Here is a 24,806-nt window from a genome sequence, read left to right as displayed (position 1 = left end):
TCAGGCTGAGCGTGAGTCGGGCTGTCACCCAACTCCGTGGCAGGCCCATGCCAGCCACCATTAAGAGCAGAAAGAGGCCTGCTGCTCCATCAGCATGATCCCCCTCTGCAGTACAGCACAGCTATCCTGCACACCCATCTACACATTTCAACAATTTAATCAGACTTCACACGTAATGTACATAAAAATATAATTATCAGTGCTGGAGCCACATAGCAAAAAAAACCAGAGCATTTATCATGACCCATTTACTATTCCTTTTGAAACAATCAGCTGTCCGTTGTCAGCATTTGTAGGAATTGTGTTTCATTGTGTCATGTTTGCTCTGAATCAAGCATTACCTGGCTTGCCTCCAATTCTAATTATACTGGAGGTTTCACACAAGCACTTTTTTGTTATTTTATCATAAATGCTTGCTGAGCTGTGGATTAACTGATGGAAATCGAAAGTGGCAGACTTCATATTTTCCGCCACTCAAATCACAGTGTGCTGCTGCATGGTTGAACAGATCGCCGTTTCTGCAGAAACAGATCATTGTATTTATTAAACATTGTCTTAGTGGATTTTTCTTATCTTAACAGAGTTTGTCGGTCTGCTTTATCACTGCACGTTTCTGGGTCTGAATCAATCTGTTTATTGTGCTTTGGACACCTATGCCCTGAGTATCAATTCGGCTCACTGCATATGGCAAGTCCAGTTTGCAAATAACTATTAAGAATGAAATGCTCATATCTGCTTTCTTTACCCAAAGTCACATGACACTGTTCAGCAGTGTGGATACATAATAGTATATATATTATTGTTTACAAAGTTCCAGGGAAAAAATGCTCTTCCTCCAGGTAATTGTATAAATATGTAAACCTCCTTGCTGAAATTTGTCAGCAGTTTCCTTTCTAAAAGTGACAGGTACCTGTAATATAACCTGAGCATGCTCTCTGAACTGCAGCCTTGAAAAGTCATCCAGCTCACTGTTAACTTATTTTTGAACTGCAAATTATTCCAATTGTGTCACCATTCTGCCATTAAATCCATGCAAGGAACCCTGCAGCTGAAGCATGTACAGTGCTCCAGTGAGCCAGTTTCACATCATAAAGGGCACTACAAGAAATATCTTGCACTTCCTGGAGAAGCGGCTCAGTAGCCTGTGTGTGCCTGGGAAATCATTGGGAGGAAGTAAGAAAATAGCAACCAGTGGAATCCTGGCTGGCTTAAACCCATATTCCCCTTGGCAAGACAAGACCACCTGTGTCCCATCACTTCCGGCCATAGTTGGCAAGATATCGCTGTTTTCCCTCCAGATCTAACAACATTAAGCCAAGTGGGTGATGGAGGGAGTGGGGAAGATGTTTTCAAATGGATTTTTACCCCAGTCTGCATTCTATGGCAATTTGCAATGCCCAGTTGTATTTGTAAGCTGGTCTCATCATGACAACCTCCTTCGTCAATCCTGCATAGTGAAGATAGACAGCAGTCCACCATTTGAGCTGTCAGTTTTTGTTTTATGGGAGTTTGCTTTATGTGCAGCTTGTGCAGATCTAAACCATTCATGCACAAAAAGCCACAGCCTTCCTGCCAACTGAATCCCTTCGTCGCTAGGTTATGCTACAGTCAATTATGCACAACCCTCCTGATGGGCCAGCCACAGTTGGCAGGAACTACATTTGATACCGGACCCAACCCCACACTGAAACATGACTTAACACGGTGAGCCATCCAGCAGCCCAGAAAATGTTGGATTTTAAACAAAAAAATGTCAGTCATGAATTTGGACTTTAAGCTGTAATTGAAAAACTACATTTCAAATGGGGCGGTCTCTACTGACCTTGTATGGCAGAACCACGGCCGAGCCCCCACTGATTCCCACGATTGGCACGGCCGTCTGCGTGGAGATGAAGTCCAGGATTTGGGCCACGGCCTCCGAGCCGATGTTGTCTTCGAACACAATGCCGTGCACGCGGTTGGTGGCCAGGGTGTCGCAGATGCGGGTGAGCAGGGCACGAGGATTGGTGTCATTCACCACCACCGTGATGGGATTCACCTCCAGAGGCATGTCCATGAAGTTCTCCCGACTCAGACGCCCTTTTATCTCCATGTGGTAGGCAGAGCCACTGAACACCACCGCCACGTTGACTGTCGGCGGCCCGAATGGACGACCCAGGCAGCAGGGGGCAGCATACAACAGTAACAACAGCAGCAGCCACAGGGAGGCGCTCAACCAGCCTAGAGGAATGCCCATCTCAGCCACCTACTGCCTGAAATACACAGAGAGAAAATATATATCCAGACTGCATTTTTTTTTTTGACGTTTGTATGTTGTGATAATTCTCCATAATCCCACCCACCAACCAACCAACCATCCATTGTTTTTAGTGGTATTTTTTTCATTGCCTGACCTTTTAACTTCATCCCTGCATTTTCTCTGGTGTATCTGTCTGAAATGACGTAAAAGGCCATTAGCAGACTGATGAGAGGCGAGGGGTATTTTTAGAGTGCGCCACGTGCGACGCTGAACCGTCGACAGGTTGCACTGCCAGTGGAAAGTGGCTGCGATCCCTGGGTCTTTAACTCTGCAGCTCAGCAGATGGTGGGCACTGTGTAAAACATTCTCTTTTTTAGAAAACTGAGAAAACGGGGATTTATGATTCCTGGTGCGAGTGTCTCTTTTTTTAAACACAATGCTCACAGTGTTGAAAGTATTTTTAGGCACCCTTGGTAAATAATGCCCCATTACTAAATGTTGCATTATCATTTTTTTTTTTAAATACTGGGCCCTGATTTACTGTTCTTATCTCAATTCTGAAAAGGTGTTTTACTTTATTTGAAAATGTGCAATTACCAAATGTTCATACTTCTATACAAACCTTGAAATAGTTCAAGTTTTCAAAAGACAATGCTTTGTGCTGATCCATATGAACATGTTCCATCCCATTTTACAAAAAGAATACTCAGATTACAGTGTGTGTGTCAATCAATACAAATATATTTATTCTTTGAATTAATTGAATGCAAATATTTATCCTGCTCAACCAATTAACTTATATTTTCTTTGCAAAGCTTTTGGTAAGGAAGTAATGTAAAAAAATAAACATTGGATTCAGGTTTATGGTATTCTATTTGCTACCCAATTACAGAAATTAAACTCTGTAATCCATGACATGGGAATAGTACATCAACAATCCCACACATGTTGTCATTTTTCTTTGTGCTTTGAACTACAGTACAAACAAAATCTATTTTGGTGTAAATGTGCTGTGTATTAAAAGATGCTATGTACAGAAATACACAGTGACTGAAATGTAAGATCTAAAACATTGGATTTATTCTTATTACTATGCTTTTTTATTTTCTATTTTTGAGATAAATGTATCTGCTTGGAGAGGAGGTGTGGAATGCATCATAATCTTTCATAATCCTTTCTGGTGTCATGAACGCAATCACCTTATCATTTTTCTCAATCTTGTGTAAGCAGAAATATTATTTTGGTTTTTCCAAAATAATTATGGAGTAGGGTTTAAGATAATGCTATCATTTGTTTTCCAAATAGAAGTGGGGCAGATAAAGAACTGAAGATACTGGAGCTGGAGTACTTTTTGTCCTGGCTTTTCTTAGTCAGCCAACTATGAATAATACAAAAGATTTTTATATAATAAAATTAATAACAATAAAATACAATAATATAAAAATATTAAGAATATTTATATGAATAATACAATAACTGTTGTTATTATTATCATTATTATTATTATTAGTTGTTGTTGTAGTAGTAGTATTCTTGATATTTCTACTTTCACACCATTCAATGATTTATTTAAAATCTCACTAACCAGCGACATGGCCAGTAGGACAATACAGTATAGAGTCAACTTTGCAATTTGCTCCAATATTGTACCTGGACCTACTACAGATTTCATTTTATTTAACTGCATTTGTTAGTGAGATGTGGTTAGAAACTTGCACTCATAGGTCATAGAGGGGACTGTCTCCAAAATATACTCTTCTGTTACAGCATTTGCAGGAGCTCCAGTCACTAAAGCCTCTAGATGGTGTTTTGCGTGCTGCTTCAGATTTATCTTTTAATCAGACTCCTTCCTGAATAGTGTGTTGTTGACTATTTACATTTCATGTCAGCACGGTGTGTTAAATATAATATTCTCATGATATGACATATTCATTTGACTGGCCTTCTATATTACAATGCTGAAATAAAGTTGCCAATCGAGAATCATGGCCATCATCATTCGGTTCAATACAATGTGCAATATACTGTAAAACAATATAAATACGCTGATATATTTTTTCCCTGTGTGATTGTGCTATTTCACAATCCTTTCATTTTATCTGCCCTTGTTGAGTTTTAATAGCTATCAGTATATATTTTTAATGTATACTCAACATAGTTAAAACTAATTAAATTACTAGTTCAATTAAAACTAAAAATGTACATTCACTCATAAAAGAATACATTTAAAGAACTTAATTACATATGTAAAATGAAACAGAGATAAGCTAAAAAGAATTAGATGTGACATGTCACATTGTATTTCACAGCTATGAATATACCTGTGACTATAGCAGACCCACCCTAACCAATAAGCAGTTCAAGCATTCAACAACTGGGTAATCAGCTTAAAAATATACAACATTAAACTGGAAGACAATTCTGTGTTTACCTAATTCTTACATGAAATATCTTACATGTGCCGAAAAGCAAATCAGTACTTTGGACATGACTCCACACCTCCAGTTGCAGCAATATCAGCGAGGAATGTTTCCCATGTCTTTATATCTGTTTAACTGCCACCTGGACAATACAAACACACTTGAAGGTCTTTAAGGGAAATTAACCGTACAGGAAAATAAGCCTTTCTATAACACTGTGTATAATACTGGAGCCTTTGGTCAATCTTCAATCAAGCAAAGATGGAAATTTTAGCCACCACTAAACACCTGGCCCTCAAGCACATTGACAATCTGTGTGGTTCCAGGCACATGTGTAAAAATAATTCATTTCATTCAAAGTGAATCCACCTGGGCACAGTTTTCTGGCAAGTGCATTTGAGTCACAGCTAATTTCCAGTTGAGCAGTGGGCAGATGGCAGGAGTGTCACAGATATATGCACGTTGCTCCCCATGGTGGGTGGTACAAAAAAAAAAAAAAATAGGCCAGACTGTCCAAGTGGTGTGACATAAATTCACATAAAAACCTGTAGCCTTCGGTGGCTTTCCAAGAGCTGTCACACTTTGTGAGACTGAGCTGTCTGCACAACTCAGGACAGGGTTCACAAGCAGAGGGACTCCCAGGCTGAACTAGTTACGATGCCAAACACCATCAGTACGGCTCCATTATGAAGAAGCCGTGTTCATTCAGCAGATGTAACAGAAGGAGGTGGGGGAGGCGAGACACACTGTTGTCTGTGACAGTCTATTTTCTGGCAAGGACACATTAGAGCTCAGACAAACCAAGAGCAAGAACACACCTAAACAAATAATTGACTCATTAGTGACACGATCACACCATTGTGCTTTTTAAATGGTTTTCACCCTCCCAGGTGTGAGGCAGGCTCCGATTTATTAAGTATAATAGGAGCTGGAAGGCTGCCATGAGGGCTCGAAGCCGAGGAGAGCAGTCTGGGCTGCAGCGAGACACTTTGACCCTACACAAAAAAAGACGCTGCCGCCTCTGATTGCTTTCAGCACGCATTTTGACCTCCAGGTTTTTTGCTCATGCAAACAGGGCATTATGCACCGACAACAGCTCCCTGGCTACAGCACAGAAAGTCAAAAAGCCCAGGGGAAAGAAGCTTACCATTGAGATTATAAACACCACTATTCAGTTGCACATTGTCGAGGATCACAGGGTCACTCGGAACATTTTATTCCTCAAAATGAAAAGGTTTCAACAGAATTGAGAAAAGAACAGAAGCTGTACTAACCAACCTGCATGGTGCTTTTTGTTTGTGTGCACACACCTATTACATGAAAAAATTGGGAATTAAAAAAAAAAATGAAAGGTTCATTATGAAAGTTTTTTTTAGAACATTTTTGTTAATATTTGGTTAAATATCCTTCACAATCTGGCAGATATCAATAAATTATAAGCTTTAAGAAATCTGGTCTCTCTGACTGCCCCAGGCTCTGAAAGCAGCCACTCTAAATTTCACCGTGCCTGAATCTAAACAACCAATCAGGAAAGCTCACTGCAAGGAGGCCAATCAGGACAGTGCTCCACATTGTCAGAGCAGGCTACACAGTTAAGAGCATGGCAGAGATACCGCAGAGATAGCGCTATAGCTATGGGGGATTTTTGTCTCAAGAATAAATAAATAAATGTGACTGATCCACAAATAAACGCAGCTGATCCACAATTAAATGTAGCTGATCCACAGATAAGGCAGCTGATCCACAAATAAATGCGGTGGATCCACAAATAAATAAATGCAAATGATTACAGAAAATAAATCTTGCAAATCATGGCCACTCAGATTGCCTCAAATCCACAAATAAATGCAAGCAACAGGCGATGCATAAATGTGAGCCAGCTGCATTTTATTTGTGGATCAGCTACATATATTTGTGAAACAGCTTCATTTTATGTGTGGATTCCCTGTATTTATTTGTGGATCAGCTGCATTTATTTGTGGATGAGCAACATTTATTTGTGGGTCCGCTGCATTTATTTGTGGATCAGATTATTTTTGAGCCAATAATATCCCCATATATAGCTACCTAGCTGCCTAGAAAACAAGACAAGTAACAAGTGTGGCGGAGAACAATCAGATAAAATTAACAGTTGCACCTTTGAATACAACGTGTGTACACTGATTTTTTTTAAAAATTTTATTTCTAACAAGAAAAGAAAGACTGTTAAATAAAAGATTATAACCAAAATGTAATTGAACCAAACGAGACAAGACTCGAGCGAACATCGGTGAACAAGGCCTTCAAAAGTGATGCTGAGCTTGCAGTATTTCTGCTGGACAGGTAATTATCTTGCATGTTCTATTTTTGTTGGAATTATCGCCCAAAACTGTGTAGCAGACATAGCTAGAAAATGATAGCTAGAAAATGTTAGCAAGTACGCTGATCCATTAAGTTCACTGTTATAACTGTGCTGTACATTAGGTGTTATCCTGTTTCTTATCTGTAGCCAGCTAGCTATGTTTTTTTCATTTTAGATTAAATAAACGGCAAAGTGATTTTCAAAAGGGTGAATTACCTATACCTAGCAACTTTAAAGTCCTGTAGAGTGTTTTCCTACACCATTTCAACATGAATGGCAGTGAATGACGTCTGTCTGGACAAAACGTAAACAAACACGATATCTCAAAAATAAAGCAATTTTGGGAAAAATGGTCGAGGTTTATGTGAACCATGTGGCCCATGTTAACAATGGACAATGACATGTAGTAACACTGGTTACAAGATCCTGATCTCGTAATTACAAGATCTTTCCTCGTAATTATGAGATCTTTTCTTGTAATTACGAGATAGTAACTCATAATTACGAGATAAGGTGTCTATTTTTTTTCTTTTGTGAATGCAATGCGCTTCTGTAATTTTTGTAGCTGTTAAAGAAAAAAAAAGGAATTTGCACACTCAAGTTACAGACGCATGTAGTAATATTTATTTGACTGATGTCTCGCCTGTAACTTTGTCTGGGTCTCATTCAAGCAAAAACGCTGGAGTCTGCATTTATTGACTGTCATTAGCCCATAGCTGTAAATTTAAAAAACCGAACTTTATTTCAGTAACTACCTAGCTACATATGTTGTGGACTCGTTCAATCCACCATGGGCATTTGAGGAATCAATACTGCATGTGATGCTACCTCCCGAAGTTTACTTTCATTCAGAAGTTTGTAAAAAGTGATTATGTTTCATAATGATTAGGGAAATATGTCACTGTACGGTTTGCCTGTAACACCAGCCTGATTTAGTTTACCTCAGGATGCAGCTGCTCCCTGTAGACTTCTTTCTATCATTCTGAAAATTCAAGTTTTACTTAGAGACAAATTCCTAAGGCAGTAAGTTGATAATATATAATGAACAGTTAAAACAGCGTAACTGAAAAATGCATTACTATCAATCAGTGAGACGAGAGAGCATTGTAAATGCATTCAGTACACAAGAGCTGACCTGTTTGATAAAAATACTTCCTTCTGCCAACTGTGGGAGGCCTCCCAGGAGCTGAGACCCCCTGTAGTCATGGGGTTCACTGCGTATGCAAATCCAGACCTATTTGGAAAGGACTCTAAGCTGGGATCCAGTGGGACCATCATGGTTTATCATGATAAAATTGTTAAAGGTGCAGTATGTAGGTAATTTGGAAGAACGAGAGAGCTAGTTTTTATTTTTATTTTTGAAGGTCCACCCCCTCCCCTTAGCTCTCCCTCTCATAGCCCTGCCCTCCAAATGCATGCATGCACGTTGCCTGTCACTGTACAGTGTTACTGTACAGAGGACAAGAGCATTCAAAAGCAAAGCAGGGATTATGATTATGACACATTATGACTCATTCACCGTTATAAAATAAAATGCAGTATGTCATCATAATGAATGTAAACAATGAACACAGCTATTGTTTTGATTTACAGCTATGGGCTTTTGACAGTAAATAAATGCGGCCACCAGCATTTTTGTCTGTATGAGCCCTAGACAAACTTATGGGTGTCAGTTGGTTTACGTCAGTCTAAATTACTAAACTGAAACTGGAGTGTGCAATTTCTTTTTTTTTTTTTTTTTCGCTTGAGCAGCATAGGTAGCTATAAACATTGATAGCTAGCTACAGATAAGCTACTCGATAACACCTAATGTGCAGAATAGCTATAACGGTGGGCTAAATGCATAAGTACACAGTGTTGTAGTGTTGAAGGCAGAAATTATCATCTCAGAAGATTTTTCCCTGCCATTCTTGCTTTTTTTTCTTTTTTTAGGCAACTAGCTAGCTGTAGCATTATCTCAGCGGTATCTGTGACATCACAGTGAACGTGCAACATGATTGACAGGCAGAGAGCTGTCCTGATTGGTGGTTAAGATTCAGGGGGGGTGAAATTTAGGAGTGCCTGATTTCAGAGCCTGGGGCAGCAGAAACCAGATTTTTTCCTTAGAACATATAGTTTATTAATGTCTGTCAGGTTGTTATAAAAATTTAACCAAATATGAACAAACGTGTTCTAAAAAAACTTACTGCACCTTTAATGTAAATTGATAGTTAAGCTAGACCTTAAATTTTGAACTTGATTTCTGACATTATTACAAAGTATTTAAACATCTTTAGACCTTTAACTCATCTGTGAACATAGTTATTTTAAAAAAGTAGCTAGCTATAAATATGTTATAAAAGTATAGTATGGGTGTCAGCCAAATTTGTTGAAATCAATTTCCAAGAACACATGGTAGCATTTCAGGCAAACTGGGAGTGGGGGAGGGCGCATCTGGGGTTCAGAGTGGAGGTGTGGTGACTGGTAGAACCGTAATATTACAGTTGTTTGCTGTGTTCCCAGTGTTGCACACATAATAAGCAGATGCCTTACTGGTGCACAGTTCAGTTTAATAATGATGTATTCCTTCACAGTTTGCAGGCATTCCTGAAAATACACATGAAACAGCCGGGTCAGAAATGCGTGTCCTGTTCGCTATGTTGCACATTCTAAACTGGCTGCGCTGTACATCTGTGCATCACGTTCTCAACGCATGTCACCCACTCCTAGCTATCATAGCGATCCCAAGTTCAATCACTTCAACAACATATTAACTTCACCGTAAGTCTCAAATACAGAAATATATCACAGAAGTTATTGGGCATACATAACAACACTTTCATAACGTAGTTAATTGCGGTCACCAATTACTTTTTTCATTTGAAAATACGCATGAAACAACCCAGGCAGAAATGCGTGTGCTGTTCGCTATGTTGCACATTCTAAACTGGCAGTGTTGTACACGCCAGGACCATCTGTCCATGAATACTGAACCAATACTGAATAATAAAATGTATCAATATACCTGAATACAAGTGTAACAAAATGATTATAACAAATATATTACATGGGGTATCCTGTTTCCCAATACAATAACACACGGTTCCCAATAAATCATGGTTCCAACATCAGAAAGTCTCCCACCCCAGCCAATGAACTACTTCAACAAACACTATCAATGGGAGTCCCCAAAAGTTCCCAAACATGCAGTTTTCTCCTCCTTTATCTGAGATGAGCTACCAGTGAAGGCTCTTCAAAAGATTGCATTTTAAACCTAATTTAAAATGTAATGCATTTTTCAACTTTACCACTTTTCCACATTCCCACATATTATTTTAGAGACTTCATTATACTCAATAATTTTGCATTTTTGCTTTGAAAACTGCTTTGCATATGTTATTTCTCTGATAAAGGGAGCTACCATTTGTGAAGGGAGCAAAGCAAGTCTTTCTCTGAATGTTTACCACTGTAGCGTGTTAATGCTGTGTGTTAGCGAGTGGAATTTATTTAGTGAATCTGGCAACATCTGGGGACATCTCCACTTCATATCCTTTTGTAGTTCATGTGTGACAACTGACATTTTTAAAGCTACTCTAGAACCATCATTTTCACAGTCCAGCTTAATGTTCACTTTTCACTTGAGAAATCAAGGGCTAAATCACAGCAAAGTGACCAACTCTGTGGTAATTCAGATCTCCAGTGGAGCTCACTTTGTGTTTGTCGCTAAAACCCTGATGGCAGAATATGCACCCCTTTTTCCAAACCTGTCATATTATAAAAAAAAGAGGAATACACATCTGCAGATAATTTGCTAACAAAAAAAAACAGTTGTTTATATGTTGTAAGCTCTGCCTACAGGTATTAACAGTGGAAAGTGTTTAACACCCTCTAGTGGGAAAGAAAGGAGCGAAGCAGAAAATGGAATAAACTGCCTGCTAGACCCTCAGAGAGCGGTGAGCCTCGTGTTCACCCTAAGCCTCAAACCCGCCTGAATTCCTAGTCTTTGCGTTCTCTCTTACAGACATCACCGATGGCCTCTTTGAACTGGCTGAATAGCAGGTTGTCAGCCGAGCCTTTAGAACATGATTTGCTCAGATTACCTTTCATCAGATCTTCTTATGTAGCGTCTCTCCAGCATATCACGTTTCAACCGAATGCAATAAATAAATAAATAAATAAATAAATAAATAAATAAATAAATAAATAAGCTCATTAAAATAAGAGGAAGATATTGTGGTGGGCGTTGATAAGTACAGGCTTAATAGGCCCTTTCAAGTCCAATTCATACATCTACAGCTGAAATGTCCACCCTCTGATCTTTGGTATACAAATCAAATCAATATGCATCAGGGCTACAGATCTGAGTTTTCTGCCACTGCCTCATGAGTGAGCCAGCTGAGGCTTTCATATCTTAAGAGGCAGCATTTTAATTGTAAAAAAAAAAAAATCACAGAGGACATCAATAAAATACGGATGTAATTGATTTCTTTAAGCATTCAAAAAATAGCATTGTTCACTGGAGTTGTGAGAAAAACATACAGCAAAGTGATTGGTACAATTTGAAATGATCAAGATGAAGTTAGGCACTGGTTGCGTGTTTCCCAGACATGTTTGTTTTGAAGGCTTACTATTATACTAGATGTATTATTCTGTAGCTTGAACATTGACAGTTGTCCATAACAGCCCTTAACATTTAGCACTTAAATTGAGATTCAAAAAGTTTATGATTTACAGTGAGCCTCATTGTTTTAAGCAGCACTGGCTCAGGGTATGACACTGTGATGAGAGTCATTCATTAGTGTGTAATTTATCTCAACAAGCTCCAGATTCATCAGTATTATTTATACACCATGTGTATAAAGCATTTGAATCTTATCATTTGATTCAAACACACTTATTGTCTTGAGATTGCAAACTAAGTGCTCATCAATATACACTCATGTTGTCTGTCCATGTGTGTATGTCTCCATATGTTCTAAGGGAGTTTACTAGTCATAAAATTCATGCATTTATGAGAATTCAGAAAGAAGACTGAAAGGCTGAAAGTTGTGTCTACACGCAATCAGTAGTTGTCAATTTTTTGTCATCAGCCTTGATTGTCCTTTGATTGGAGCCACCTCTCTGACCACCTTACTTTATTTCATTTCTTTCTCTTATAAAAGGGCTGAGTACACAGCTTTAGCTACTTTTATATTTTATCTTTCCATCCATCCTTTGGCTCCTACTTGACAAGCAATGCATCTGTAATACCCTGACTTCTCTGTGGCGATAATATGATAGAAAGAAAAAAGCTCAGCAATTTCAGGCTCTGAATATAATCCTAAACGTCAAAAGCTTACTCTATCATTTCATTGAGCAGATCAGACACAATAGTGTATTGCACAAGAATTACCATCTATTACAAAATTTCCTTGCAAGGATTGCTGCATACAGTTTGCCCTAATAACATGAAAGCTTAAAATAGCTAAACACCAGGGTTACCACATGTGAAATGGTGTTAGTATATGAAAGCTGCAATAGTATTAAAAATGATATGATTGCTGTTAAGCATTTGAAGTCAGACACAAGAACAGTGAGGGTGCTGCACTGCGGGAGTAATTAGAGTGATGGACAGTGGTAATGTTGGGACCACCACTTTTTCCACCATGGGATCCCACAAGGAAATTTCAATCGTCCATGCTTCTGATGTCTCTCCCTTATAATCTCACATGTACACCCTCTTCATGGTGATTCCCAGGCCACAGCACCACCCTCATCTCAAAAAGAGAAAATAGCAGCAAAATCCACTGCAGAGCCAATGGGAACGGGCCCTTTTCATCCAGATCTGTCTAGGCCAGACCATAAAAAACAGATACAATTTAATGACACCCATCTTGTTGCCAATAGCGCAGTCGTGAACACAGAAACATATTTCAGGTACGATGCTGTGCCAAGTGTACATGACAATCGATTGAACTGCCAAGTTACAGAAACTGACCTTGATAGATCAGACGGTGGAGGTCTCTCATTGAAATCCCTCATGTGTATGGTGGTGAGGAGGAGCCAGTGGGAACAGCCATTATATGTCATGTCAGCTCGCACTGTTAAGAGCCCAAATGATCAATCATTATCATTCATTATCTAGTCACCTGACTTTGATGTATTATCTTAGTGCCAGTGTCATTTTACAATCCTAGGAGACATTGTGTCACATGTGTTGTCATCTGTTGTGTCATACATTTGTTTGTTCTAAGGGTCTATCTGAATTTTTAAAATGTCTTGAAAACCAAACTGAATGTTGTATGATATTGTATTGGATTGGATGACACATTGGATGATTTTACCAGAGAAAAGCTTTTTTATAATAATAATTGAATTGACATTGAGATGAAGATGAAAGGAATTAGATAATGCATTCATTTAACATTCTTTAAATTCATATGGTACATTTTTAATACTCCTTGCCTTTATCAGTCACAGGGTCACCCAATGCCCAGAGTGAAGAAAGATTAAACTGCAGTGAAGAAGACCTCATAATGAAAAGTCTCCTAATTCTTAAACGGTTACAAGCTTCAATATATGTACCCAGTTTGAATTAAATGCTTGTCCATCACTTTACAATGTAAGGAAATGTTGGCAGATCCTGGCAGAGTTAAAGCAAGGGAATAAAGGGGAAGTATGGAATAGTTGGAAGATGTTGAAATCAGATATTGTCTCAGATAACGTATGTTCCACTGGACAGCTCTTCGGTCATATTGAGAGACTGTGAGGCTCGAACAAGGAAGTAATAAAAAGCTGCTGATTGGCTTTTCATTGTATTTAACATGAGGCCAATACTCCCCTGTTGTCTCATATAAACACAGAAGAGGTCCAGCACTCAAATCACTCAAGTATACTATGACATACAATATGTATCCATCCAAATTAGAAATTGTTACATGATTTTCATTGGCTCTGATAAGCCAAAAGGGCAGCAGTGGCCCAAGACAATGGGGCTCCAAGTGCAACATTAAATTTTGTGCGCAAAATGCATTTCATGCAGCAGAATGACAATTGCAATTTAATTCTGGAGCTTGGAATATTGGTGGTTGAAAGTAGGTTCTATGACAAAATAAATATGAACAGCATGCAACTGCTTTGTTGTTTTCTGGTTGTCTTGATATGAAAAACCTACATACAGTGGCTTGAGCTAGCATGGTGACTACTTTACCTAGCTAGCTGCTTATGTAGTTAAGACGGTTAACGTTAGTTGGCTAGCTAATGGTCGGGAGAGAGAATTTTTAGAAGTAATGTTAGCCTGTCTGGATTATTCGCCCTCGATTTGTTTTAAGCAGTCCCAGGCAAATTATGCAGGGCTAATGTTAATCAAAAGCAAAGAAAATGAAGTGCTTATCTCCCAATACACAGATAAAATGAATCATTGTTTCTCCCACCCAATCGAACAGGATATCCCTATGATGCAATAAGATTAGCAATTAGACACAGCCATGTGTGCGCCCGCCCAAGTCCACGAACTGTCATTCTTATTCATATTCACTTAATTGTAGATCCAGCTTTCAATGGCAATATTCCAGACTGGCTAATGTTGCGTAATCTTCTCCCCGGAGATCAGCCGTCCAGCTAAAATTAACCGATTCACTTTGCCTAACTAGCTAGCGAGGCAGGGTACCCACCATGTGAGCTCAGGCGACTGTATGTAGGCTTATAAAGTCAAGACCACCACAAAACAGAATGTTTTTCGTATTTATTTTGTTGCACAACTCGTTTTCAGTTGCCAACATTCAACATTCACCAGGAAAGGAGTCTCACCATTGTTCACTAGAAACAAAGATGACAGATATTTCTGAATCATAATCTGTATTTGCAGCTCAACAGCTTGAAAATGAGCCTTTGTTTCCATTTTACATGACTACATCAGACAATCATAATACACTGAATTTTTTTTCATTTTTCTATTTTTTGCACAAAATGCTCACCACAAAAGTCAATTTTGCAGCCTTGAAATGCATTCCATGCTCACCAATTGTGACAAAAAATGCATTTTATTTCACAAAATGCATGTACTATATCATTTATTTGGTGATTGTATTAGAATTTTATTACAATCATTGTCTATTTTATACATTTTGTGCCCCATACAAGTCAGTGATGTGACAATACCAATGTTGGTGGTTTGTGAAGGCACGCACATTTGTGTGTAATCAGGTAATCCCCCCAGAAGATCACTGTTCCTTCTATCCTTCACTCTGTCATTTCATCTTCTTTTTCAACGATGTTAGGCTGGTCACTCAGTTTTTATGGTTTTGTTAGCACTTTTAATTTAGTAAATGAAATAATGTTTATGAATATATATATTAAAGTAGTGAACAGCAACTGCCGAGAAATTGTTTTTTTAATCCTATTTATGTATAGATACATCTTCTCGCACAGAAACAATTCCCAATGACAACTGCACTCAACTGCTATTTAGAATTAGAGAGGCAACTGATGTTCTGATGAGTTTTATGCTTTGAAATGCAACACCAAAATTTCGTAGTTAAAAGTCAACTGGAATCATTTGTACTGTAAAATTCAAACCCACTGGAGCAAATTTGGTTAAATACAGGATGCCATGACATTTTTGGTGCCATGTAAATTTAATAGAACTCTATGAAAGAGAGCAGAATTGGCTAGGAAAATGTTGTGCACACCTTCAACTTCCTTTCACTGTTTCATCTTTCACAGCTTTGTCACCTGTCTTTGGTAAAACATCATTATGCGTAGTGGGATCATAAATGTGTAATGCACCAGGTGTCTTTGAAGTCTGTTGAAGATGTGTTCATAGTCCACTTCCCTAAATACCTCACAGTTTTTACAGACTAAATGGGCACAAAAAAAGCAAGTTGTCATGTATGATGACTCCTGGTGGGCTTGCTAGTTACAAGGTTGGCGTGGGACATGCATTGAGCAGGAATCAAACTGGAAAAGAGGGGGATCAAGTTAAGACCTTTTTAAGCTGGAGCTATGTCACTGCAGCGGAATCCCCCGTCCAGATGTCACCATCATGTTTTCTCTGTGGAGAGAGCAACAGCTCTCCAGCTGACCACCAACCTTCTAGCCCCGTGAACAACTAGTAATCTCCACACCATGGCATACTTTTCTCATGGTTCCAAGTCAAATGCATGTCACTGGCAATATAAACATACAATATAAACACCAAGACATTGAATTCTGTGAATAAGCTGTGAATTCTAGACAATATTTATTGTCTTTGAAAAATAAATAATCACTGAAACACTTCCAGGGGGAGAAGTATATTTAGACTTTGGATAAGATAAAATATCAGTTAAATTGAAATACATTCTTTGTCTAAGAATATATTGTAAAATAGCAGTTTCTTCCCTGCACTGTCTAAAAACGGTGGAAAAAAAACTTTTTGAGTAATTGCAGAATTTCTTTGTCTAATATGCTGTAAAGTGTCACAGTGTGATACTGGGTGCCATTTACTGGAAGAACTATCAATTTTTTTAAAAATCCATTCATGCCTAAAGCAAAGAAATTGCTCTGAAAAACTGCAGAGAATGTGTCAAATCAACTGAATCTCACAATATTGAAAGTATTGTAACAAAAGAATACCATGCTTTCAAATATCAAACACTGCCGGGGTGGCAAATTGTATTTTTATTTTTTGTAAACTAGAAGAAAAATGCAAAAATTAAGAAAATAAATATTATAGTGTTGATGGACATTGCATGTTACCTTACATGTACAGTATATTTTCTTGACTCTCATTCTTGTGAAATACATAGTATGAGCTGTATAATTTCAGCTGGTTTGTATGACCTGTTGTCTGTGAAGCTGCTATATCTTTCAAATCTAACAAGAAATTATATGCTACTGATTTCCTTCATGTCACATTTCATCATATAGTTTATTATACACAGAGAGTGTATAATAAACAAAGAGTATAACACAGCTTATTGTGTTTATTATGTGCATGCATTGTGATGAGAGACAGATTAATTTTTGTGGGTTCAATAGCAGGTCTCATCAGCATTGCATTGAACTGAGGATAACCTGTTAATCACATAACCATAAATCAAGAGACCTCATGCCAAGGCTCAAAAATCAAGCTTTCCTGTAAGGGTCAGTGTTTTAACCCTTTAAGGTGATTTGAATGTTCTTAACTGAACATTCTGATGCTGATGTAACATTCACAACTGAAAGCGATGAGTTCTAGAACACTTAAAATTTTGAAAACTCCTACTCTTCAAATGGTTATAATGGAATTTTAAGCCTCTTTCAAGAGAACATCAGTTTGTTGTTACCAGTTCCAAAGATCTCTGTGGACTGAGCTGCATGAACACTTTGTTATCTATCACCATAAAAACTCATAAAGGAAGTGTTACACAAAGCAAAAAATGCTTTGTGTCTTTCTTAAGATTTTGAGATTATTTGAGTAGCATTACATATTATCTCACTCATTCACCAAACATAATGTGAGAGAAAGACATTTGTAATTAATTAAAGGTAGTCTGGGTCCCTGTAGTGTGATTGCTATATAATAAGATAGACCTCCTTATATCAAGAAGTTACTGAATTTGTTAAAATGTTCGCTCCCCTCCAAAATTCATGATGATAAGTACATATTAAAAGAAACATTTTGGAATACGTCTAATCCATTGCAAGTGTGCAAGAGCACAAGAGAGATATCTGTAAACTGTGTTGTTTATTTTTTATTATTGATTTATATTCATGGTAACAGTAATAGTCGCCCAATTATATTTGAGGAAATTGATTGCGATTATTTTTTTGGCAAAGCATCAAGCAGGACAAGTAAATCCTCACAGTGTAGGTAAATAAAAGATGACCATAGAAAACATGATGATAGGACATTATTGCAGTTGGTATCTCAACCACCTAGAAGAGAGTGCTTGATATGTGCGAAAATGATAGCAGCTCAGCTTGTGCTATAGTTTTGTTGAAAGCTTATGAAATGCTTTTCGATTATTTAACTTGTTGTAGCTCTGAAAGGCAAATCTCTACAGTCTGATTGACCGATTTATAAATACACCTCTTACACTCTTCCCTGCTGGATAAAAATCACTGTGCCCTTTCAAAAGAATGGCAGTGGCTTAGTGCTGTCATTGTGGAGCATCAAGTTCCACTTCTTCATGGAGTGGTATGATTGTCTGCTGTGTTTTGATTGTCTTCATGTAGCACAATTTGATTTGGTTAATTACCTTGCAATTCTGAAATCAATAAGGCATGATTTATGTTTGTGCCTGAAAATCAATTGACCACGACTCTCCAAGACTACACGGTACTTGACCGGGTGTTAGATTGTAATTATAATACTGTGGTAAACATCTTCAGCATCAATTTAATGATATGCAAGTCAGGTTTCCATCCAGTTAAGCATAACTATAAACTTTCAGGGATATTCCCCATAGTATTCATATTGCAGTTATGCCAATTTGGCTTTAACATCTGGTTAATTCTGTTTCAAAATTAAGACTTATGAATTTCAAAGCAAATTGGCTTTAACATATGATTAATTATATTTTAAATGAATACTTGCAGCAGGTATTTTGAGTCTGATTTACAACTCAAGCTCTGATAGTATGACACGAAAGAGGTGACATTTGTGCATAATTAGAATAAACAGCACAGTGCTCCTGCTCGAGTATTGGAATTGTCATCAGCATTCATCAAAATGCCCCTACCTCAGATGATACGCACTTCTAATTGAGAAATATTAAGCATGGCGTGAGCAGCTGTGATTGAACTGTAATAAATCAATCCGATCATTGACAGATGACGTCCAGCTAACGCGGGGTTCGCTCGTATGTGGGTTTTTGGTGATTTCGTGGGCCATGTCGGACGGGACACGGTAGAGGGCAGAGTAATGAGAGGGCGTGCTCTGCTTGTGAACGGCGTGCCGATTTCCCTGTGAACAGAAACAAGGCGTACATAGCGCGTCCTCTGAATACAAATGTGGCAGGAGTCTGCATACCAGTGAGCATGGAGAGGAACACTTGGGAGTGAGTGACACCAAATATAGTCAGTGATTCCCTGTTTCGTTTCTGTGAGCTCTCTGAACACAAACAGTTTAGACAAATACACATACAGATGTATGCTGTAACAAACACACGCATGCACACACACACACACACACAGAAGAATACACACATGTGGACACACACACACGTTCTGGTCCATTTTTTTTTCCACTGTCCTTTATGGTTAAAATAAATCACTGAAGAAGATTATGTGAATTTACTGCCAGGTCCACTGTCTGTGAAATTTACTGCTTCTTTCCTGTGACCTTGGCTCATTTTCTGTGGTTGCAAGTCATTCTCCTCCCACAGAGCATGTTTTTACTGCACTGTGTGTACACACTTGTGTATGGCCCACACTAGTTTTCACTTTATCTCTGTTGCCTGCTCTCACACTCCTTGTCTCTTCATCTCTTTCCATCAGATTCAAATGAAAGCGTGTCCCTGCTTGGGTTGGCCATGGGGGCTGAAGTCTTTGACTTTTCATCAAGCTGATCAACTCTGAGTGACAGTAAATGTTCATCAGAGCTGACAAAGCATTCAGTAACATTCCGCGCCTGAGGTTATTTTACGTTTTTTTAAATACATATGTGACAGATCCTATCGTAATTGGCCTCAGTGAACACGCCTCCATTTTTGACAGAGTATATTCACAAGGTGGTGTCACTGGAAGTAGGAGAACTGTCTGTTGGGCATTCTGCCAGCTTCAAGGGGAGTATCGGTTTGAATGTAGCCCTGCCCCTTGAGCTAAATTAAGGATCTAACTCACTCCTGTAGAAATGTGAAAAAGCATTGATCTACGAAGTTGAAGCTCATGTTTCAAAATGACAGTGAATTCTCCGCTTCAACATGAGTCAATATTTACATTTCAGGCTTAGCTTTTTAGCATCACCAGGAAGAACTGAATTTTTCACAACACAAAATATCAGATACACATTTTTTTTTTGTTTAAAATAAGAAGAAAATCCTAAATTAGTTTTCATCAACAATCAAAATATAAAAAGACAAGACCATACCTAATCATTACAGTAGCGACTTTAATCATAATTTCCTCCCCCTCCCTATTGAGGGTGGAGCCTACTGATCAGGTGATGTGGTATTTTGGGTTGTCTTTCCCACTGGCACACACCCAAGCACATTCACAAAACAGCAGTAAATGAAAACTCCGAAAGCAGCGCCACATTGGCCTTTTCACAACCGCCGCTCCTAGAGCGCTCTCTGCCACCCTGCCTTCATCCGTCAGGAGCGCAGGGCTCAGGGAAAATCTCGGCCAACTTTGTTCAGGGATTAAAGCAGCATCTGCTTAGAAATATCTGTGTGATTGCCGACTTTATTTATTCCTCCCCAGTGTTCCCCACCCTGGGCTCTGCTGGCCTGTGTGAGAGCTTTAACGCTCTGCTTTCCAGTCCTGCCCCCCCCCCCCCACTTACACACACACACACACTCACACACACCTTCCTCCCGCCTGTCTCTGTTTCTCCAATAGAAAAGGCAGAAGGCAGAGACCAGTTCAGTCATGCCTGACAGTGAGCACTGTACTTTCACTCTCGCACATGAGGTGAAATAACTGAAAATAGAAAGGATGGAGGCTGTTTTTTTCCCCCCTAGGTCGGATGGCTTGCGCTTCTTGCTGTGTGATGGACCAGTTCTAGGAGACGGGAGCCAGCAAACTGGGATCAATGCATCTGTTTACTGTCTCACAGAGCCATGCCACCAACAAATGGGAGGGATGTCATATGCTTTACCCCTTTCAAACCTGCCCTGCTGACATCTGTCATTCTCATAGTTTTATCAGAGAACTGCTTTATTTCTGCCACCTGTGTATTTCCAGCATGACTTCACTGACCTAATCATAGAAAAAGCTGTGAGAAACAAAATCCAACGAGCTCTTTCGTGGTATGCCACTTAAAATGGCTGCACTGAAGAGCATGGGTTTAAGTGCCAAGGTGGTGTACCCTTTCAGATCCAAAAGCAGAATGAAGAGATCAGACGTAAACCTCCAGCCTCCCTCAGAGCGCTGGAATAAAGAGAACACACTCCCAGGATAAGGATGTTGAGTCCTGTCCATCATAGCACCTCCTCTGAGCACAAACAGCCCCTCTATCCTCTCCAGGCAGGGGATAAATGGCATCCTGCCAAACGTCCATCATGGTCCATGTAAATGAGGCCATCATCATCTCAGGTGTGGCAGGCTCACATTTTCCCCATTCTTCTTTCTGTTCCTTGTCACTTTTCAACCTTCCCTGAAGCCAAACTCCAAAGCCAGGCTATTTCTCTATCAGAGGACTCACTGGTGATTACAATCTGTAATTATTCATGAGAGGGGAAAAGAGGATTGGCGGGGTTCCTGTGCATTGTTTTTTTTTTTTTTTTTTTTCCAGAATCTTTATTTTACTCAGTTAAATGGGCTTCTAAAAGCTTCCATGCCAAGCTGTCATAAAGCATTCTGACCATGGGTATACCTTTTCCTGCAGTGGTCTATAATAGTCTACATGTTTGCACATTGGGCATTTTATGATTTTGCCAGACACATACGCAGGAACACACATACGAACAGGTTCATCAATCACAATCTACTGTATAATAGGCAAGTGATCATTTCCGTCTTAATCCTCATAAAAATACAACTTTGTCGTATTTGAATTGAAAGCTCTGTAAACCACTCACATACTTTCTGTTGCTAGACAATTACATGGATGTGAGTCCTGAGTAAGTTCTACAATAGTAAGTTCTGTGCACTTCACCTGCAATATCCTATTTGTATTTCCCTGTATACATTACCAGCCTGGCTCAAGGCCATCTTTCCAAAGCATATATTCACTCAGAAACAAATGTCAGTATGGATTAAACACAAACAGTGTGTAGCACCTGTTAAACAACTGTAAGCTATATTCATACCACAGCTCACAATGTAGCATCAAAAGTCATGAATGCCAAAATAGCACTCTTGGTTGTAATGGCAGTGATAAGCATTTCACACATATTCCATAATATAGGAAGTGCAATTTAGTAAAAAGACATTCCCCTCTGGCCTACAGAAAGAAAGAAAAACAGCAAACTGAGGCTTTCACGGTGAGTGCACCTGTTTGACCACGGGGAAGGGCTGAACAGAGAGAGATTGAAGCAAATTCATTACCTGTGTTGGCAATCCGCATCCAGCCCTGGCTCCCGGCGACTCATTCCTCGTTTGCGGCTTCAAGAGTACCTTCCTTTTCTTCTTTTCCCCCTTCTCCCTCTCCTCTTTCTCTCCCCTCGGCACTTGTTTGAGTCTATTTCAGTATCAACAGTGGACCCTGCTGCGATGGCATGCCTTTTAGTACTTTGGCAGAAGGTCACATCTTTTTGGGGGGAGTACCGGTGGAAGTGAACGGGCTGAGAGACAGAAACAGGGACAGAGAGATGAAGAGGGATGAGAGAGAGAGACAGAAAGAAAGAGAGAGAGAGAGAGAGAGAGAGAGAGAGCGAATCCCTGGAAACACAAGAGTAAAAGGAAGACACACAGAAACAGGCAGTCCACAGATTTCCTACGTCTGTCAGCCTTGAGAAACTGCTGGAGAATTAAAGTTGCGAAATCCGTCTGGGAAAGGTGTGAGTGCGAGTGGGGATCTCAGCTGAGCTCTGACAAGCAGCCAGCGCGTGCGTGTGTGTGCGTGTGTGTGTGTGTGTATGTGTGTGTGTGTGTGTGCGTGTTTGTTTATCAGGAGAGAGATAGAGGGGGACTGTTTATGTGTGTGTGTGTTTGTGTGTGAGACTATGAGTGCCTGAGTGACTGTGTGCTGGAATGCTGCTCCTTACAGGGTCTAGACCAGCCCTTCACCTCCAATCAGCTGTCTAATCTGTAACCCTCCGCCGCCTGCTACTTCGCACATGCCCGCTATTCAGGCAGGGAAGGAAAGATGCAGAAGTGAGGGAAAGTGAGCAAAGTTAGAGCAGCTGGCATGGAAAAACAGAAATGAAAGAGAGGTAGAAAAAAATTAAGGAAATGTTTGGACCAGCACACAATAGTCAAGACTCACAGCCCTTCATCTTCTCCTTGTCCTGTTTTCAAATTTGGACATGTACTCCAATGGGTTTTCCTTCTGTTTGTACGTATATTTTTTAAATCTTTTTGCCCTATTCCTTTTTTTGTCCAAAATTCAAAGTGTCTGTTGGATAAACTCTCCTTCTTGCCCTCCAGGTCTCCCAGCTCCCATCTGTTGCGAGTGTAGCTGATGTCCTTCCATTTAAAAGGTGCGCTGTCCCAGATGCTTTGGTTGGGACTGACAGTGCAGGTGTACAGATGGCCCAGGCACGCAAATTCAGCTGGTCTGCTTACAGAGTTGCAGATTGTCTTCCTGCAGGTTGTTTCAAGAGGTCCACAAACTGGACAGTGTTGTTTTTTGTTCTTTATAAATATTTTTTTAATATTATTTTGCTGTCCCCTATCGCCTCCTACAAATCTCCCCCGTTTTTTTCACTACTCGTTCTATTCTGTCGAGTTGTAATCCCACAGAGTCCCACACTCCATGTCATAGGACAGGCTTGTGAGCCCTAATCATTATGTTGTAAGGATTTATCCTGCAACTCTCTCCTTCCCTCCCTCCCTCTCGCTCTCTCTTTCTCCACCCCTCCCCTCTGTCTCTCCCCTCCCTCCCTCCCTCCCTCCCTCCCTCCCTCTCTCTCTCTCACTCTCGCCTGTCCGCTGTCTGAGCTATCGTCTAAAGGCTCCTGGTCACATCCCCCCTCCGGGTCCTTCTCTATACCTCTGGCTGCATGTATCTCTGTGTCTGTCTGTTCCCAACCAAAACTCTCACATCAACAGGTCTGAGGGATCCTTCCCAAGAGAAGTTCTGTCTGCCCAGCTGGATCCTGCTCTTTTTGCCATTTTCTATCCCTTCTTTTTATGGTGTCTCTCTTTCCCCCCCGGCTCGTTCTGTCTTGTACTCTTGAATTCCCTGCCCTCCGTCTGTTATCTGACACCCTCTAATGTCCCGGGGCCGAGAGAAGGTTGTAGAGGGTATTGCTGATATTTTTAAGGACTTAACAAAAAGAACATTTATTACTAACCTGTAGAGGCAATTACATAGTTATTTTGCCTTACCACACTGAACATGTCAGTTATGCACGATAGGGCCTGGAGCTATGCATGACTGGTTCAGTTTGATTATCATTGATTGTCATTGCTGCAAAATTCATGAGGTTTCATTACTGATATATTTTGCGTTCAGTTTTTCTGTGACGTTTGCAGATGGTCCCAGGAATAACAATTCAATGAAGAACCATCATTAAATGAAAAGGTCATTGTCATTGGCATGAGGAAAATATTTTTTAGCAGTGAAAATAAAATAGATGTGGACATCTTTGATTTTTTTATTTAAAGCATTTAGTGTGCTGATGTGTTGTCAGCTGATTAAGAGGCAAAAATGCTATGAATTTTACCTGTTATGCAATGTTTTCTGTGAACAAAGATAACCACAGCATACCAATATGTACAGGCACATAGCAATAAGAAGAAATAATTTTATTTGAAAAGCACATCTCATACAAAGACTTGCAGCCCAAAATGAAGGTATCAGATACCTCTATGTCCTTGAGCCTCCACAGCTGTTATTGATGTTTGCTGTTTGAAATATTTACTTTTTTCGTATCAAATTTGGACAGGTATTTTACATGTGAAAAGACCCTCTGGTCCATCACTTCAGTGTTATTTCAAACAGAAAACTATAATTGTGAGAGGTGCTTTACTGGTTTTGCTGTTTTAACATTTCTATAAATATGATTGCATTATTTTCAAAATAGAACTGAGGATAAGACATCTCCTGGATCACATG

General features: G+C 39.4%; 1 protein-coding gene across 2 annotated transcripts in view; it reads right to left on the bottom strand.

Annotated features, from left to right (window-relative positions):
• The window catches only part of grin2cb (glutamate receptor, ionotropic, N-methyl D-aspartate 2Cb), a 63,880-nt gene extending 40,364 nt beyond the window's left edge, over positions 1–23,516 (bottom strand). The window contains exons 1-3 of one of the 2 annotated variants that reach the window (XM_035407281.1): positions 23,013–23,516; positions 22,133–22,368; positions 1,823–2,252 (exon numbers count right to left, since the gene is read on the bottom strand). In XM_035407281.1, the coding sequence (XP_035263172.1) occupies positions 1,823–2,236 (414 nt within the window). In that variant the 5' untranslated portion in view covers positions 2,237–2,252; positions 22,133–22,368; positions 23,013–23,516. Of the gene's footprint in view, positions 1–1,822; positions 2,253–22,132 lie in introns of both variants that reach the window. The other variant, XM_035407280.1, reaches the window with a different exon arrangement.
• Between the last annotated feature and the right edge of the window lie 1,290 nt (positions 23,517–24,806).

The sequence above is a fragment of the Anguilla anguilla genome, chromosome 2, assembly GCF_013347855.1.
Source record: "Anguilla anguilla isolate fAngAng1 chromosome 2, fAngAng1.pri, whole genome shotgun sequence".
Taxonomy (NCBI): domain Eukaryota; kingdom Metazoa; phylum Chordata; class Actinopteri; order Anguilliformes; family Anguillidae; genus Anguilla; species Anguilla anguilla.
Note: the sequence above shows the minus strand (reverse complement) of the source record. Positions and strands in the feature narration are given on the sequence as shown.